The 20,603-nt window shown below is 43.1% G+C and overlaps 1 protein-coding gene across 4 annotated transcripts in view; it reads right to left on the reverse strand.

Annotated features, from left to right (window-relative positions):
* cep112 (centrosomal protein 112) overlaps positions 1–20,603 on the reverse strand; it is a 99,012-nt gene that overhangs the window by 8,652 nt on the left and 69,757 nt on the right. For 3 of the 4 annotated variants that reach the window (XM_020619846.1, XM_020619847.1, XM_020619845.1), the window contains 3 exons: positions 19,100–19,162; positions 14,500–14,649; positions 400–489 (listed from right to left, as the gene is read on the reverse strand). In XM_020619846.1, coding sequence (XP_020475502.1) covers positions 400–489; positions 14,500–14,649; positions 19,100–19,162 — 303 coding nt within the window. The remainder of the gene's footprint in view (positions 1–399; positions 490–14,499; positions 14,650–19,099; positions 19,163–20,603) is intronic. The other variant, XM_020619848.1, reaches the window with a different exon arrangement.

Genomic DNA, 20,603 nt, shown 5'->3' on the forward strand with positions numbered 1-20,603 from the left:
CCTGGCATTTTAAGGAATTTGGGAAATGTGCAAGGGGGCATTTGGGTTTGAACAGGAGAGGAAGAATCAGGTTTGTTTATTTCTTGTGGTCTAATAAGGATGGCAACTTCGGGGTCAAGGGTCAGGTGCTGCAGGAGCAGAGTTGAGTGTTGAAAAAATAATGATATAATTAATAAGAAAAAGTCGTATATACAGGTTGTGTGCTGGCAAAAAGCAAAAAGAGGTTTGTCAGATATGTTGAGGGCAGCGAGCTGAAGAATTCTGGCCAGCAAGGGTGATGCAACAATCATAGTGAGGAGCAAATGAGTCTGAGTGAGATACAACACGCCTCTCTTGTATATGCCTGACAAGCATGAAAAAGAGAAGCAAAGGACAGAGAAAAAAGAGTGACTGTATTACCTTCTCTTCGGTTTCAAGGTCTTTGCCAATCAGCTTCTTCTCTGAGCAGAGCAGCTGCCTCTGTAGACTTTCCACTTTTTCCTGCAGAGCCTGGGGGGGGGGGGGCGAGGGACAGTCAGCGTTGTCGGTGGACTGACAGAAAAAGAAGAGTGACTTGAAATCTGCGTGGTGTAATGTGCAACTGACACAAAGTGATATACACTCATCTGCAGTTCCATTTGAGCAGTAAATACAGACAGGCTGAACCTCTGAACCTCTGACACTGATCCAAAGAGTGCAGTGAAAAAACACAAGAGATGAGAACATTTTCAAAACTGAAATGTAGACAGATGTGAGAACTGAGGGACAGCGATCACAGATACAAAGTGTGATTAGTCCCTGGGTGTTAAAGGCTAATGATAAAGTAATTAAGCCCAAATTCATTTTTAGACAAGGACAAATGAAAGGACTTCTAGGTTTTTGTAAAGCAACATTCATATATTATCATTATGTCTATTATCTCCGGCTCAACACCAGTCAGTCAGAACTGATGAAGCCTCTTGGATGAGAGGTGAAACGTCTTCGATCTAGAAATCCAAGTCCAGTTGATTTTTTCTAAGGTTATTTCGGTTTACTATGGCCTGGATGACTGAGAATCTGCACAGACACGTCTTTGGAGGCAGTAACAGAAACATAGTGCATCATTTCGTAGATAAGAACTTCTCTCACTCAGATGTTTTCCAGTACCTGCGTTGATGACGTTTCTATCCAATGAGGAAGAGTTAGGCAAGAAGAAAAAAGCGATGACAGAAAAAGAAAGAAAATGCACTACGTGTGTGTGCATGGGAAAAGTGTGTACAAACCTTTGACTGGTAGTGTATGTGTGTACAAGGCAGTTTTCCCATTCTGCGTGTAAGTGATAGGAGTGGAAAGAAAGGCGAAGTTCCTGCCTGCAACCTAGAACCAGATGTTTTCAGTGAACACGTGGACACTTCATCTTTGATTAGGGTGCATGAAAAGCAGAGCGAGTGATACAGTATGTGCACATATGCAAGCCTACATGTACACAGACAAAAGCACAGACATGCATTTATTTTATACACACACACACACACACACACACACACACACACACACACACACACACACACACACACCAACAAGTGCGGGGTGAGCTGACTAGCATCACTATCCTCAGTGTTTCTCCCCACTGGAGTTGAGTGAACAGGCCAGGTGTTGAGGGAAATGCAGTCCAGGTGAGAGGCCTGATCTACAACCTACTGCACTGAAATAAATCACCCCCACTGTTCGGCTCCAGGGCCAGTGTGAACTTCAGAGCAGTAACTCTGAGTTTCTGACTAAAAATAATGGGCTGCACAAAAGAAACTACCGTACTGAAACCAGTGTTGTCAGTAGATTTTAGATAGATCTCGCAATAGCTGAAATTGATGAAAATTCATCTATATTTTTCCTTTGTTTTTGTAATGACTGTCTTTTAAATATCTAAAACATCTAGATTACACCCCAGGTATGAACCTACACTTGAAGTGCAGGTAAATCCAATTTACAGTGTTCCTCTAACAGATGGACTTATACATCAACACACTTTACTAGACTGTTGTGATTTTGGAGCAAGCTGAGGTCAGTCTCAGCCCTGTAGCATGAAAGGCAGCTGGTTTCCAGTGTGATGATCCCATTAACCAGGCAATTTTTTTAGCCAGGCAAGATCCCATTACATCCCACGTCACCAAACAGTGCAACCCCTTGCCTTCGATTTCATCATTTCATTTTGTTTATTGGTGAAATGGAAGGATCAAAGAAGCATTTTTAATGGAGTTGGCATCATTTACACACATTTTTATTTTGTAATGGTGAAGGCATGTGAGAGTGATTGTTTTTACTTGTTTTCCTTTTACTTATCTAAATTGGAGGTCTAAAGATTTCAGTAATACAAATACAACTGATTGTGCAGCTGATTCCAGAACACACAAGCATTACACTACTGTATTTCTTGCTGTATGACAATAGATAACAATATACGTACTCGCACTTACAGAACTGTGATTCTTTCCTGTACTTCTTCCAGCACTTCCTCTGTGAACATGATGCGAGACCCTGACAAACCAACACCCCCAAGCACCCTCCCCTCACCCGCTTCTAAAACCATTTCTGATTCCCCACATTGTGACACAGCATTTCTAGAAAAGGTCTTCTGGGAAGCAAGGCTGACTAGTGGGCCTCACTGGTGATGTGTTCATCTCTTTTATGTGGGTTCTGTAATTGATGTGCTCAAAACAAATCTGAGGGTAGAACTTCAACACATACCGCTTTGTTAATAGAATTATACGGGATGGGTCTGCTGACGAATCAAAGTGCTTTGTGAATCAGAAAGGACGTCAGAAATATTTAGTCATTATCACCGTCTGACATAGTGATCATATCACATGATAGTGAGCCCTGGGGTCACACACACACACACACACACACACACACACAAACATAAATAGATGCTGCTCTAACAGACATAGCTAACATAAAAAAAATGAAGCAATGAATCAAAACAATGAAAATGTAGACAAACCATGGGCTGTACTGTATATAAAAGATGGACAAACCTTCCATGACGTCACCCATTAGTTTTGTGAAGACAGGTTTTGAAGCTCAGGTATGGTTGTTGCCATATTGTTAGCGCTTCACTGCACCTGATACAGCTAATCCAAAAATGGGCAGAGGTGGAGTGTAAGTGGAGTTCACTAGCCACCTAGGGCCTTAATAACATTTAAATGGGTGAGTTAAATAAAAATTCACCCCTGTACCACTGTCATAGAAGGGGAAATTGGCTATATACCCGAATTTCCCTCGGGATCAATAAAGTATCTTTCTATCTATCGATCTATCTAAAACCATTATTTGTACCAAGCTGTAAACATGATTATTTCTGCTGTAAACTTGAGCATTTTAACATGGGAATCAAAGGCTCCCTATTAACTCCCTTTTGGTACCAGCATTAAGTGGCCGTTCAAAGAACTGCAGGGTTTAAGACTTCTGCATAGGCTTCATTTCTCAGCCCCAGAGGTTGCTGCTTCAGACAAACCAGTCCTCCTTATGCAGTATAAATACTGGTGTCTGACTTTTAACTTGCTAGTCTGTGAGGAAACAGCTCAAATGATAATGCATTTGCACATGTATATGGCTAATAATAACAGATGCTTCTCTAATCATTCATGGGTAAATATGAGAAAGAACACTTGTAAACACCATTCCACAAAAAAAAAAAAAAAAAAAAACTCTGAAGAGGTGCTTCAACTATGGTCCATTGCCATTATACCACTGATCCCTCATTTTCCAAGTCTAGGTTCATGTCTGAACTCCATACGGACACACATGTACTGCTAGCACAGCCGTCAACACTCATGTACACATGACTGTGTGTAGAGGATCCTACTAAAATGTCTCCAGATGCTCAGGGTGATATGGTCTTTATCAGCCATGCATCCTGAAATCATTGTGAACAGGTCAGGAAGAGAAGAAATCAGATTTCCTTAAGGAGAGAAAGATGAAGGGAAGGGATGTGGAAGAACAGAGTGGAGACAATGGACAATGAAAGTGAAGATAAGACAGAAATGTGACAATATCAGGAAAAGAGAAAGAAAAGAAGAGAAGTTCAGAAAGGTGAGAATGAGCAACAAGGTTGGGGGGGACTGTAGGAGAAAAACATGTGGAGCTCCGAGGGCTCTCTCACCTCTCCATCAGCAATGTGCCTTTCATTCCAAACTTTGACTCAAAAGATTAGCAAGGTACACGTGTACGCAAGTACCAACAAACACACCGCTCAGAGCGATCCATGCAGGTATAGGCATGCATTAATATTAACAGCAAAAGTTCTAAAAATGTGTGTTACACTCAGTCAAATGAGTGTGCACTTCCAGTGTTATATGCACATAAACATGCACACAGGTGCACAGACACACCAATGCCTGAGTCACCTATCCTGGGTGGTCCTCCTGTGCAGATAAGGCAAGCATGTTTCCCTTGGGTGAAGTAAAAGCAACAGAGGGCAGGAAAAAAGCAAAGAAGAAAGAAGGGAGGGAATTGTAGGAGGAGGAAAAAAGGCCACGGGCCGTTTTAAGCTTGGTGTTTTGTTAGGAGGCGAGCTGCTCTTCGCTGTGCAGCAGGGCCTTCTATTTGCAGCACGTTGTCAGAAGTTTCTCCCAAAGTCTGGATTAAAGAGATCCTCTAATGACACTGAGGCTGGAGGACTTCAGACAGCAGCAAAAACCTCACACTGCATCGCCTCCAGCCAAGGACACACACACACACACACGCACACACACACACACACACACACACACACACACACACATAAACATGCAAAAGAGTAACGGATACTTACACAAGGGGCATGAAGCACACAGATTCATAAGCAAAGACAGAATGTGGACACACCAGCTTTAGTAGAACAAGGCGGTGTGTGTATGTAGGTCTACTGATCTAATAGTAAATAATAAAAGAGGTTCTAACCTCAAGGAGAGATGGATGAACAGAGAGATGAGCACAGACTCTCTTTTATTTGTACTTTTATCAAAGGATTGTGGAAAAGGTAAAGAAGTGAGTGTGAGAGAAGCTGTAGGAGGAGGAGGAGAGAGGTCTCCTCCTGAGGTGTCAGAGAACAGAAACTTCTGCTTTTGCTTTGCTGTCTGTCTGCACGTAGGCATAAAAAGACCAGGACAGCCCCTCTGAAAGACATCACTGATACTGACTGCTATGAATTGACTTGCTTTCAGTACTTTGATGCTTTTCAGCACTTTTCCCAGAGTTGATTTCAATCTGAAGTGGGAAGATAGTGTGATGGCGGCAGCACTAGAACAGCAAAGAGAACAGTTATCGCATCTATTGCAATATACACACATGTCGGCACAGATATGAAGGACCTTTCTTAGTACTGATGAAAACAGTAAGACAATTGCCGCAGTAATGGAGACATGTTGCAACCAAGCTATGCCCACAGGGGGAACACACCATGCTCTATCTTTCCATCTCTGTGTCTTTCAGCTGCTGTGAGCTACAGTAAAAAGAGAATAGGAAACAACTTTCAAATCTGCACCTTATGCTTATTTGTGTGGGCTTACATACATATATTCTGTTTATCAAACAGTATATCATTGTAACTGATGTTCAGTTTCAGGGAAAAACTCCAGACACTGTTACAAGAAAAAGCTCACAGCTGAATGTTATTACCAGAACCACCTTCACACATATGAGCAGGCAACAGGTATGTGACTATAGTCTTCTCTCCTGTTGACAGGTGACCAGAAAACAAAAAGCGGTTGAGATACTAAAAAACACTGTCGATAATAATATAGTAAAAATATCACTCTGTGAATGTGACAGTTTTAAACCCACAAAGAATTAACTATTTTTTCTTCTCCCTTTTTTCCTGTTCCTTCTTTTCTCTCTCTTTACTCCCCCTTCCCTTTTTTGTTTTACATATTACGAGACTGCGTATAGAGATGAACATAAACCCAGACCACACCTTCACACACAAACACACGTCAAACTCCCATACACTCTCCTGTAAATGTCCCGTATCCGTGTTCCACGTTTTATCTTGTTATTGTCGTTTTGCGTTATAATTACACAAACAAAAAACAAGCAAACACCCAACTCTGCAGCTCCACATAGATTTTATCAGCTTACACTCACTGTTTAGTTTTTCAGACGTTATGTAGACTACAGTATATGGTTCAGTCTCACTGCTTTCATTCAGTAGTACTATTAAACTATAAGAAGGTAATATGCCACAGTGGTGTTTCTTGACACACCAAGCCGACGGTCAGCTGTCGGTGAGTCTCTGTTGCCCTTGTCTTTGTGGTGTGTCCCGCACCGTTGGCACTAGTCAGACCCTGTCAGTGGCTTTTCAGATGATTTGGCACGTTGAATCAGCGGCACCTGCGATGGATTGGCGACCTGTCCAGGGTGTACCCTGCCTTTGCCCGATTTCCGGCCAGGATTGCCCCCCCCGTGACCCCCGTTCAGGGACTAAGCGGTAGAAAATGAATGAATGAATGACTGAATCAGCGGCAGACCTCGTTGGCGAGAGAGACCTCTCTAACTGGCTGTTCAGCTTACACAAATCAATGAGAAGAGAACTGTTTGGGAAAGGCCCTTCAGCCTGTTGCTGTAGTATCCATGATTCCACTCATTTTGTGTGGTTTCTCAATGTTTTTCGCCTCCACAACCTCCTTTCTTCTTCAATCAAAAGACCAAGGGTAAAGTGTCATTTGCAACTTCTGATCAGGCATATTCTCCACTAGAAACAGCTCTAAACAGCAGCTGTTGTGAATGAGACCTGCTTTGTTTACAGCTTGTATAGTCGCACTCTCTATGATAGACTGGCGACCTGTCCAGCGTGGACCCCGCCTCTTGCCCAATGGCAGCTGGGATTGGCTCCAGCACCCCTGGCGACCCTATTCAGGAATAAGCGGTATGGATGGATGGATATTCGCACTCTAGCTCTTCTTCTTTCCCTTTCTGAATAGTGAATACAGATACTGCCACCTGCTGGTAGCGGGAGTTATTTCTCTCATGAAGGCACAGATCATAAATACTAGTTGGCCTTTGGCTGTAGTCTTTGCAGTGTGTTCAAGTGTCACTTTTTCAAGCTGACTAGCCGAGACACAGGCGACGTGAGGTGACACAACAGTCAGCCTATGTCGCTGCTAGTTCTTTTATGCTGGCTTAGTGAGTCATCCCACAACTTTAACTACGCATGGGTTTCTTCAAATGGGGAAACACAAGACATTAGGCTGTCATAGTTTCTTTGTACTTAACATTAGCCCTGTGGTTTAATAAGCAATTTCCGTTTGTTGTCTGCGAATGCAGTATGGCCTCTATGAGCTGAATGATATCTCTCCTACTTCCACCTCCTCTGATATGTGGATCAAACACTGCTGGGAAAATGCCCACAGCCGGAAAAGTCATCAGTCAGCCAACACCAGGCACACATGTCGAGATGCCTGCACACAGACAAACAAATGTGAAGGCAGATGGGTGCTTATATAGATACATACAGAAAGCCAGAATGAGGGGGGTGGGAGATCCATGCCTTCACACATACTGTACATATACAGTACCAAGATGAGACATTCAAGCTGAAACCAACACATATAAAGGACAAAACAGGCCTGAACTGGGAGCCTTGCTTACAGCGCTACATTCTCTTTAATCCTTTCAAGACTTAAGAGCACAATGGCCACACAAGGGAAAGGACTCCACAAAAAGAGTTATCATTTTAGCTATAACTGTGCAAAAACACAGGTCTTGTGAATTACACTAGACTGAAAACAGCAGCAGCCATGCTAAAGACAGCACATGATGGCAATTGGTTGTTCAGTGGTTTCAAGGTATTTTGGTCCTTTTGGCTGGGACCAGCATGGTAAAAAAAAATTTAAACACAGCAATAAGCAACTTCCAACTCCTGAACTAACTCAGAAGAACAAGACAATGGAATCCTCTCGCACCGAGACCATTATTCAGTCAGCTAACGCCCGAGATAACAATATATGTAAATCTCTTTGCTTTGCTAATGGTTAATATTTTTACATATTATATTTTTATCTTATCTCTCCACCATTTCAAACTGTGTTCAGTACAACCAGCACATGGGAGTTAAGAAGACGTGCCCACAACTTTATACCTGGAGGAACCATTTTGGTTTATTGATCATTGCAAACCAATGACTCGTCTGAAGTCATAGAAGAGTCTGACCAGAGCTATGGACTGAGGTGTTCATACTCAGTGAGACCTGCAGCTGCATCCTTTTATTTTACAGGGAGCCATTTGAGTAAATGCTAAGGCTGGAAAACCATCTTAATTCACTTACACACTAATAAACACTAAAAATGACAATTGTGAAAGCAGTACTTACACCGACACACACACACAGAAAAAGACGAAAGTGACAGAAACACAGATGGCTTAACAAATTCAGTAAACAAATGCTCTGCTCAAGGTTGACACAAAGAACATGGATATGTGTTGAACAACTTGGATGTGAACAGACATATGAGCACAGAAGACACACACACACACACACACGCACACAACTGAAGCAGCTATTTGCCTCTGTACCAGAGAGTACACACCTGTTCTTGATCCACTGCTGCCATTCCTTCCCACAGGCAAAGTCATCCTTTCAACCCCCTCAGAAACTAATGCATATATAACTAAAGAACTACACACAAACTGCAGCTGCTGCAACTAGCCCCCTTGAATGTGTGCACCTTTGTTTGGCTGTGTGTGCACACAGGAGTCTTGTCCCTCATTACTGGTACAAATGCATAAAAGCTAAGCACCAAGATCACATGGACTTCATCTAAGTTTGACAAAGGAATGTACACATCACGGTGTCTGCTGCACATAGAACAGTGCACCCCATATATTCACTCTCATCGTCAAACAGAGAGCAACAGCGTTCACTGTTGCATTATGTAATGTGTCTGCTGTCACCCAGAGGACACTACAACAGGACGTTCTCTTTGACTTGCACTAGAAGTTACTCCTGGATGGGCCTGGACCAAAAGTATCTCTGTCTCAGTGTACATGTGTGAAAACACTGACTATATGTGGGTGTATGTTAGAGAATGCACCACCACTGGAAGATGTAGACAAGGGCACTAACTCAAAGCTATGTTGGTGTGCGAGTCTGATAAAGACCTAGTGAGAAGAATATAGGAGAGAGGGAGCTGGTGTACGCAGGCCCAGGTATAAGAATGAAACATGAACACTATTTTAAAGGCGCGCGTGTGTGTGCACGTGTGTATGTGCATGGCAGCATTCAGCAAGCAGAAAGACAGGAAGCACTGCTGTGGGGAGCAGGAACAGCGGTGCTGATCAAAGCCCAGGCGGGTGACACTATGGGCGGAGTGCCATTGTTTATTCACCAGCCACCTCTCCCTTTTGGCAGGGTGAGGTGAGCATGTGTGCTTGTGCATGTGTATGTGGAGAAAGAGAGTTTGAGATAGAGTTCGAAGATACAGACTTGGAGAGACAGGGCCTGAGAGAGAGAAGACAAGGCCTGTGTGTGTGTGTGTGTGTGTGTGTCTTTGTACCTTTCTCTTGGCAGGCTAATGTGGGCTTGAGTTCTGTCAGATTTGGCAGCTGCACATTTCAGGCAAGTACACATGCACACTCATACAGACACACTCTCGCACATTCACATGCTTACACAGACAAAAACCCTGCCTGTGCACACAGCACCACAAACACACAACATGCACTCAAGTTGTCCCTATAACCACACAATTAAACTTCACATTCACCTCAAACCTCTGTCTCATCAAAAAGAAAATCGATCCACAAATAGAAATGCTTCACCAAGAAACACACGACATCAGGAAGTGAATATTCTGCTATGTCCCAGTGGGCTACACTGTCTTCCTCCATATTGGTTCCCAGTCCCCTTACCTGTTATGAACAGACTGGACAGATGAAAGCAAATATGACGCTTTCATCTTGCTTTCACCTTCCACAGTCCTTTGACACTGGCCCTGTTCCAGTACATTAAAACTGCCCAGTCCTGCCTTGCCTACTGTTTTGAGATAATTGGTGACCTATATTTAACTGGATCAGGAATAGTGGCCCACTGCCTACTCTGACCACAGCAGCACGAGAGATTGTGCATAGGAAACAATGGCAGGAAGTCAGGAGGGGAATTTGCAAAACACCAGCTTTTTATTTACTATCCAGTGTGTTACCCTGCAACCTCCTGTTCCTGATGGATGTGTTTATATTTAGTCCACTTGCATATTACTGAACCTTGCAACCATACAACTGCACATGAACTGCAGAGAAACAAATGAGATATATGTGGCTAAAAGCTGCAGACCTGGGTTTCCCCACATAAAAAGACTGTTCACTAAAGAAGGAGCAATTACATTTAATGTTAATATAAAACATCTAATGGGGCTTTAAATTCACATCAGAAAGTCAAAACAGCAAGGCTACTTGATGCCTCACTAGCCTGTCTGCTCAATCTGGACCAGGGCATTGCACTAACCAACATGTGGATTGAAGTCTGCAACAGTACGCAACGCTCACTTTGATATTTAATCTGTTTACTATTCAAACTAAGTAGGGCAGAAGCAATGCAAAGCCAGTGTCCCTGTCTGTGACAACACACTGGCGGCCACACTCAGGCATTCCCGCCTGTACACACACACACACACACACACACACACACACACACACACACACACACACACACACACACACACACACACACACACACATCCAAGTTTGTTTCCATTTCTTGTGGAGTCTTTATATTGACTTACATTAATTTCCAGGAGACTTAGTTTAACCTTAACAATAACCACTGACCAAAGTCTAACCCTTAACATAACTTCACCTAACCCTTAAACTAAGTTGTCTCCCTAAAATTCAATGATTTACATGGTGGGATGCATCAAGCATCAGGCCCCCACCACTGACTATAAAAAGCATGGACAGGCTAAGGGCTTTCAGAAGTGAAGCCACCTCGAAGCACCCCCTGGTGGTTGGCTGTGGTATAGGCCATACATTTGGCCCCTTCCATGTTAGTGGATGAGACCTAAGCCAAGCTAAGAACTCAAAGTACAAACCAAATAAAATTTTCCCAGAAGCCATTGTTTTTGGCACATATTATCTCACGGATGTGTGTACAAGTGGTCATTTTCTTGGTAAGGAGTTTGTTTTTAATAAGTTATTTGATGATATTAACAGGTGGTTTTCAGTTGATTTGACAGCTTTGATTAGCAGCCTGATGCTCTCTCCACCTCTGGTCGCTTCTGTGCAGAATATGGTTTGTATTTGTTCTTTTACTTGTGATTTTGGTTTTGTATTGCTGCGCTCATCGGGGGCCACTGGCCCGATATGCCAAATTACTTGCATTTTTGATAATACTTGGCAATAAAGTTTATGCTTAACATGCTGAAAGTTTATGCTTAAAAAAAGCAAGATGGCAGCTGGTGTAGTCATGATATTTTGGCTTCACTTCTACACAGTCGAGGGAAGTGGCAACACCATGTCCCTTTGTGTATGTCACCAGTCCCAACAATGTGAGTGTGTTAACTGTTTCAATGACCACAGTGTCAGTAATACCAGGTGCACAAACACACACACACATGGACATTGTATAACACGCTCCACACACAACACCAAAAAAACACTTCTCCACCTAAACATCACATAGACACACACACACGCACTCACACACAACCCAGATAATGTGCATAGCTAACTGTACTACCCTTGTTCTAAAAAGGGCTTTACAAAGGTCTCTGCAGTTAACACCCACATTTAAAAAGTCGCTCAAGTACAGTAGAGCCAGAGAAGGAGCTAAATTCAGGTTAGAAACAGTAGAATGGGACCGGCTAGGAAAATAAACAGACATCTGATCCGGTGCAGCATGCATTCAGAACAACTGTTTTGGGATTATCCCAATTCAAATGCGGGGCTAACTTTGATGTTATTTTCTTTCTGTCCCATTGTCTGAAGCCCCTCGCTCTCTTCATAATCCCAGCCCTTTGAAGTGAGCAGCATGGAAACAATGTCAGCGGGCGACACACTCCCTCCGATGGCCCACTGACAGCTCTCTATTTCTTTTTTCTTTCTTCCCTTGTCCTTCTGTTTGCTGTACTAACCCTCACACAGTTCCTCAATCCTTTCTTTGCCTCACCCTTTCTTCCCCTTCACTGTTTACCATCTCACCCCTCACCTCTCCATCTGCTTTCAAGTTTCCACCAACTCTGTTTTATATCTTAATAGCTTATATTTTCTCTTCATTTGCTATTTGACCGGTTTCCCCTCTCCTATCAATTCTCTTCTTCCCCTCATGTCTGGCCTTTAAATAAGCAATTCTTCAATTAATTGGAGTCTCATCTGCAGGTGGTTAATACAGGGGGGATCATACTAATGAGGCCACAGATCATTGAAACAGAAAGCCTTTGTCTGCTCCCAACACAGATGCCAAGGCCTGTGCCTTGTAACACAGCCTACAACAGGGGAGACGGCATGTGTTGTGTCATTTTACAGTTAGATTACAAGCAACAAAGCTAAAATATGAGCGAGAGTAGCCAGCTACAGTGTCAGCAAGTCTCCTTTAAAGTGACATTTAAGCCTCCACAAAACCCCGATAGCATAGTAATAAACATGGAAATGATAGAAAATATTGGATTAATGAAAAACTGAATGTGTAAATAAATGTATGCACTGTAACTATGGAAGGAAAGATTGAATAGGTAACTGCTGTCTCAGTGTTATACACAAAGCTTTCCGTCGGATGAAAATATAAAGACTGTATTAAATAAATTACTCATGACTGAATAGTGAGTTCATTAAGTCACTTAAGTGTAAACAAAATTAGCAGCTCATTTTCTACCGTGCCTGCATGCATTTAGTTTTGCATCACCAAGTCCTATTAAAATGACTTGTGCATACTGTTAGGAGGAATGTGTCAGATCAGAGAGAAACTTTGAAAGAGAACTAAATTTACCAAAATTAGCTCAGCTTGGGTAAGAAGAATGATTTTGTGAGGGATCTGGACTGAATGATTTGGACCACAGACTCGCCATCAGCCTCTACTCTCAATCTTGTATGTAGAGCAACAAAAGATGAGACATTTCAGGGGTGTGGGGCAGGGCTGGGGTTACCCATTTCGGAGCCAGCTGCCTGCTTTAGGAGAAAGCCCAGGTCTGAGCAAGGGGGACATGAGCTACCAGGCCCTGGAAGGAGAGGAGACAGAAAGGGAGACCAACTGATCTGGCTCCTTACTGTATGTGGCAGCTGAAACCGCAAACAGACAAGGTTGTGTTCGGAAACTTGTCCTGATCCCAGACACAACAGCTCTTTATTTAGTGAGCCACACCCAATCAACTGCCACTGTGTCCCTGTGTGGTTGCTGGGGCAGAAGAAATGATCCTGCGATTCCAAAATGAGGAATCTGCATGGAGGAGGATGACAATCAGAGAAAAGAACCGAATGAATAAATATTGTTTCATCTACATATTTTGACCCTGAACAGAAGAGGTGTCTCATGTTAATTTAACATCACTTCATAAAAAGAAAAGATTGCAAAAAATCAATGTCATGTACAAATAATGTATTTTATATGTAGGTCTTTCCAATATACATTAAAAAAGTTTTAACATGCATTTTTTATGAAAAACGAGTGCATTATCCTCACTGAACCATAATCTGTGAGAGGTAAACAACACCATTGCACTAAATAGTGATTGAAATGGTTAATATTGGTAAAATTAATCCAGGAACATCACTACTGTTCCTGAGAAATGAACATAACAGGTGAGTTAAAACTTTTACTAATCTAGTGTCAATTTTTAGGTAAAGGAAAAAGTCAGACAGGAACAAAGAAATGATTTTCAATTATAATCTCTAATAAATATTTTAATATATTTAAAAATGTTAATGAGAAATAAACTGCTTGAGTGTAAAGTTTAACTGTAACAAAGAATGACTCTGACTTAAGAAGTGGGGTGCAGCAGACAGATTTATAAGGTTTAGCCAGACACAGAGCACATAAACCGCTGAAGGACACTATGGAGTTTGCAGCTAGCCATAAAAATCACAGAGCACGTGCATACCAACTGTGACCGTGCTTCAGTAAAAGAAAAGAGACCTGTGTCTGCTCTATAAAAGTCAAATCCATACAAAGCTTTTTTTGAGGATGGTCTTTACTGACACCCGCACCCCTTTTTAAAGTGTAAAGGACAGCCAGTATGTGAAACTGATAGGAGATGCAGACAGGAGATGGGAAGATAGGTGAAACCCATGAAATAGTAGCTGGCTTGAAGAGTGACCGAAGTGGAGTGCAGATGTTGCCAGTGGTTCATGTTTTACTCCCCTCACTTAGAGTGAGCTGGTATATTTACATACATGCACTCAGGTAAAAAGACAACACAACCCTGATCATTAACTTAGTACACAACTTATCTAATCTCTGATTTCTGGGGGAGTTGGGTTATTGCAAACCTATTTTTAATTTTGTCTGTCGCATTATCAATTTTGATAAATGCAATTATTAAGAGTGATTAGGTAATTGGTCTCTAAGTGCCCAACACTGACCTTGTTGGCCGAATCGGCATGGTGAGTGATTGTCCTCCTCTCCTTATCCCACCGAGAGTTGGCCTCCTCTAGCTGCCTCTCCATGGCCTGCTGCAGACGAACAGCCTCCTCCTTTGCGTCACATACAGATGTTTGTAGCTCTGCGATTCGCTATGGGTGGGAAAAAAATGAATGTTCACTCATAATTCTTGATTTGGATTATTCCTCATGTGTGTAAAAAGACTAACACACACAAAAAGATGAGTTGCCATAATGACAAATAGGTGGAGTAGAGAATCATATGTACTCGTTTATGCTTATGTTTGAAAGAAGTGATGCAGTAAAACAGTCACAGCAGAGGGAAAAGCTGTTGCCAGATGCAAAGTGCATGCTGGCTTACTTAATTTTACTTGTCTCACAAAATGACATATACCAAAGGGAAAATGCATTTCACATTTGTAATGGTTTGGATGACAGTAACAATCACCTTGAAACCCAGAGTCTCATGTCTTATGTCCTTTCTGAGACAATACAGAAGCCAGAGAGAGCAAAGAAAAAAGAGAGAAAGATATATATATATAACAGATAGGTAGGAAAAACAACTTCCTTTTGGAAGAGCCGAGTGACTTTGTGTTGGTGAACTTGTGGTGCACGCAAAGATGAAAAGGAGCTGCCTCTGCTTTGAAATCCTACTGTCAAAATTAACATTCTGTTTAAGGGAAAGGGAAAGGCAGAGGAAACATGAGAGAGAGTAAAAGAGAAAGGGAGAGGAAGGGAGAGAGGGGGAAAGAGAGAGAAGGAGGTGGGAGGGGGGGCTAGCTGCTGCTAGCTTTGGGCTAGACAGATAATTGTTTATCATGTTCAAACTCTGGAGGACTAGCCCCTAATACTGTGTGTGGGAGTATGGGCGTTAAGAGTGGTACAGGTCAAACACAAATGGGGTGGGGTGGGGTGGGAGAATAAGAGAGAGAGAGAGAGAGAGAGAGAGAGAGAGAGAGAGAGGGATGAGAGGGAGATTAGACTTATTTTGTCAGTGGGAGAGCCACATGAAAGCCACAAATGACACATTATTATGGGAACATCATTTCTGGGTGTAATAATTATTTTGAGATATGGATTCCTTGCATCTCCTGGTCTTCAGCCTGGGGCGGTGGCGGCACTCTATACTAGTCAGCTCAGCTGTCTGTCTTGTTATTCCTGTATTTATACACCACAGCACCTTCTTCTCTGTCTGATAGCCAGCCAGGCCTTTTTAAGTCTATAATTGCTCTGGCGAGATGTCTATTTTTCCAGGTTGCTAGCATCTCTGTTTAGAGCTAAAGGCAGACTTGCCTCTCCATGAACCTGAGGTAAAAAAAGAAAAAAAAAGAGCAGATCTGGTCTTTATTTGCCTTCTTGTAAACAGAGAGGTAAATGCCTAAGGCCATAGAATGATGGTCACCATTGAAAACATGAAGATACGTATGTGTGTGACAGCCTGGCTCAAGTCTTCTGATTGGCTAAAATAACAGCTAGATAGATACCTGCTAACAAATCTTAAGCAACTAAATGCCAACTACAATAACAGATCCTGTTTAAGAGGGCATATGTGAACACTGTTTGTGGAACTTAATATTGGTACTGTGCTAAAATAAATGAGGTTTCTTTGCATACGCAGTGGGGACAGGATCGTGTACAGGCAGGCCAGGCACACAAGGACAAGGGAGATCACTGTAGCAAAAAAAACCTAGGAGACCACTGGCTAGCCAGTGACCTCTTGTCTGTGTGAAGAAGCCTACAGAACATCACTGGCTACAGCCCCCCCCCTGCTGTGGAAGACCATCACCTGGCAGATGACCTGAATGTGTTTTACTTTTGAGAAGTTTTGAAAAGCAGAACTCCACACTCCTCATCCACCTCACCTTGGACCCAGCGGCTGCTTCCCCTATGATCACCTCCTTTCCCCCAGCCCCCCACCCCTGAAGATCTGTGAAAAGGATGTGTGCGGCCTTTTTAAAAAACAAAAGCTCAGAAAGGCACCAGGTACAGACGGTGTGACCCCCGTCCTGCCTAAAGCATACTCAGCAACACTGTAGTACTTCCTGCGCCAGCTCAGGAAGCTCAACCTGCCCCAGGAGTGGCTGATACAGTTCTACAAAGGAATCATCGAGTCTGTTCTCTGCTCATCCATCACTGTCTGGTTTGGACAGGAACAGACTCCAGCGGACATTCAGGACTACAGAAAGAATCACTGGGGAGAAGATTTCTGCAGACCCCTCATACCCCAGACACAAACAGCTTGAAGTCCTCCCCTCTGGACGGCACTACAGGCCACTGTACGCCAAAACAACCGGACACATGGACGGTTTCTTCCCCTGGGCCATCACACTGATGAACACTTAACCCATGACAGTATAACAGAGCTCCATTTAAACTGTGTGCATATGTATTTTATAAGTGCTTTATATTTATATTTGCACATTCCTTTTTCTTGTTTGCGCCTTCTTTTTCTTTTCTTGTTCTCTCAGTCTTATCGTACATGCACATTGAGAGCCACTGTACGGGAGTCAAATTCCGCATGTGTTCAACACACCCGGCCAGTAAATTCAACCTTTTTCCTCCAGAACATGGGCTTCTCATGCACTGTGTATTCTGTAAACTCTCTCCATCTCTTACCTACTCCCTGGATGGTCAGGGATAAAGTAATGATCTCCCACTAGTACCACAGCAACCACCCACAATAGCCTGATCATTAATTGGGAAAAGCACAGCCCTGTCGGTTCACAGGTCACCCAGGAGGACCACTCACAGCCAGATGCTTAACACACAGGACTGGATTGGAGAGACACTAATTAGGAGGGTCTGTGTATGTGTGTGTGAATGAGAGAGGCAGTGAAAGAGAGACAAAAGCAAAGAGATAATGTGCAAGAGAGAGGGGTGTGTGTATGTGCACGCACATAAACATATACCCTTCTATGGTGTATCTCCAGTCCCCTTTGGATCATGTATAGCATGGTATGTTTTTAATTGGGTTATTAGCCATGCAAGAGTGATGTCCCCTGTCAGACATTGAGGGGTTAACAACTGGGGTTAGCCTTTGAGGCTCAAAGGCCTCTTGTTTACATTTGACTGACTTGCCCCAAGGGGTAGGCAACAAAAACCCCTCCGTTCCACCTTTACCTTCTAAAACAAAGCTGCCCAATCCCATGACAAATAGCCTGCATTAATCATGCATATTAATGTTAGCACACAGAGACTTTGCATTAATGTCAGAGAGAGTGTTGTTTGCTGAACCTGTGCCAACTTTGTGTCCCCCAAACAGAGGATTAATCACTTGTTGCTTTGTCGCCGGTGGCGTACCGCACCGCCAAAACAGGCAAACACGGCTGAACTTTCGCACAGCTTCCGACTTCTTTTGAAGTTGAGCATTGTGTAACCTAATAAGCTACCGTTCTCTCACAACATCTGCTTGTCAACCCCGCTTTCAACTCGGAGCCTTTGCCAGCCAGCCCAAAGTGGGGGTGGGGTTTAAAGAATAGAAGAAAGAAAGAAAAACAGCAAACCCCCTCTCTTCCTCAGCTTTGGGTAACGAGGTGCAATTACGGCCAAATGATTGTGATATTTTAGCCTGCTACATAATCAAGGAGAAAACGCTTTTCTTTTGTAATGTAAACAGTACTTAAGGTGCTCTGGATCTGCTCTGGATCTTTTAAACTGGTAAAAGCTGCCTGAACTTTCTAAGACATCTCGCTGAATGACAGAAAGTGTCCCAGGATGTTATATTCCAGAGTGGAGAAAAAGAATGATGTCAGTTTTAAATGGATTCACTCTGAGGGGACTGGCAATACGGTTAAACATATGGCCCTCAACTGGGGTTGGACCATACCATGGTCTGAAGAGAAACAGGTATGGAGATGGAATAAAGAGCTATTAGAGACAAGCAAGAGAGGAAGGATACTAGTAAGGGGACCAACATAGCAGTGTATTTCATGTGTGAATGACATTCAGGAGACACAGCAACAACAGCAGCAATCTGAAGTTGCCTTTTTGAACACCTGATAAGTTTAATACTTAACCTGTCTAGCCCATGACAACCCCTTTCAAAAAACACAAAGATATTTGGTTCATTGTTATAAACATATTGATTAGTGCAGCTTTACTTGCAAATATGAATTATTACCTAAGGCTACCAGGCATACAGAGTAGTAGTAGTAGCTGTAGTATAGCATGACGCCTGAAAACCTGACTTCACACAACTGTGTTCAAGTGGCAAAGGAAGGTTTTTCAGGCAGTCACATCTGGACAGAGGAATGAAAGAGAATAAGAAAAGCAAAGAGAAAAACCAGACAGAAGAGCTTTAGATGTTCTGATTGTAAAAAATGAGTCTATGTTTTCTGCACAGATTTGAGGCAGTCTTGCACAAATCTCATGCCAGATATGGGGTGTGTTTGTGCACCTTCTTGTTCACTAAGGGCATGATGGGAAGCTAGGTGTCTTTACTAGTGTGTGTGTGTGTGTGTTTTGAGGTGTTTTTCCTCACCTCTCCCATCAGTACATTTATCCAACATTTCAAGCATTTCAGAGGAAAAAGCGGAATGTAAAATGAAAGAGGGGGAAAAGGGTAAAAGAGAAAACTGATTACCTGGGCAGACTTGGCAAGCTTCTGACTGTACTCCTTCTCAATCTGCTTCAACCTGCTGTTGGTCTGCAACAAGAAGGGAGAGGGGCATGTGAGAAAGAGATATGCAGACAGACAGACAGAGAGCCACAAAGAGAGTTGTGAAATTGAATCTTCTGTTAGGAAGTGCACAGAGACACACCACCCTCCCAACTCGCCCATCCTTACACACAAACATGCACACACACTCATGCTGACCTCTGCCTCTTGGCAGCATGTCCCTGTGGCACAGGCCTGTGGCGCCTTGGCACAGAGCCGGTTCCAACGCTCATGTGTGCCACCAGGTAGTGACGGGCATGGTGCACCGTGGGCACCGCTCCCCTTTGATCCCCTGCCAACAACTCATCACTTAACAAGAAGGGGGTGGGGGCACGAGGAGAATTAAAACACTGCTGCCAATTAGCTATAGGGAGAAACAATAGAGAGACGATCGAGAGAAGCTGGGAGACACAAGATGGCGGAGACACAAGAGGAGTGAATGGAGATTGTTATGAGTTTATTGAGTGCCGCTCATCTCTTTGTTTTCCGTTTGTCTTATGGGAAGCTAGTCAGCTGGAGGCAAAGATGGCAAGTATCTAAAAAAGATCCGTCTCCTTTCAGCTAGCTGTGTTGTGATGCCAGAGTTTCAATGAGAGGCTGAACACTAGAGTGAGACAATTAGGTGTGAAGTGCGGGAATTCGAAGGGGATGTCAGTGGCTGCCTGTATGCTCAGTGACAAGGTCTATACAAGTACCTTAGAAGGACTAAGGCTCAAATTAATGGGAGATATAAGTCACTTTTTGATAGCAGTCTCTACAACATCAGCCATGCAGTCATTTTTGGAAAATTATTTTAAAATGCAGCAAACCTTATTTCTACATAAAAACACACCTACAGAGCCATGAGACAAGCATACACACACAGGCACTTGACTCTCTCGTCCTGACAGCCACTGACAGACAGACAACTCACTAACACTGTTTCATTGAACCCACCCCTCACAGCCATCAACACTTGAGCTGCGTTTGGACTCTGCACCCCATCCAAACACTTCCTGACAAACACTGCTGTCCGCTCTGAGCGGAAACACCTGTCACCACAGAAACACAGAGCCATCACCAAGGATATGGGCCTGTCTTCCTGTGCCAGGACTCTGAGCGGCAGCCCACTCGTCCCTAGGGGCCCTATAGCAGCCAGCGAGAGAGGAGGAGACAAAGAAGGGTGTAGAAAAGGTAAGAAAAAGGATTCCTTCATTGTGTGTTTTTTTTTAAAGCTGGCACAATTGTGGTTTACCTTTAGTGGACACTGACACTGGGGTAGTTAGCGTTCGGTACTTTTAGCCTACCTCATATCTATGGATAATCAACCAGACAAATTTTCCTAAAACAACTGCCATGAACACTGACACATGTTGCCATTAGAGGCACCACAGTTCTTTAATTTGATGTCATTTTCTTTGTGTTCCATATTTTAAATTAAAAAGGATGT

Source organism: Monopterus albus, unplaced genomic scaffold (genome assembly GCF_001952655.1).
Source record: "Monopterus albus unplaced genomic scaffold, M_albus_1.0 scaffold227.1, whole genome shotgun sequence".
In the NCBI taxonomy this organism is placed as follows: domain Eukaryota; kingdom Metazoa; phylum Chordata; class Actinopteri; order Synbranchiformes; family Synbranchidae; genus Monopterus; species Monopterus albus.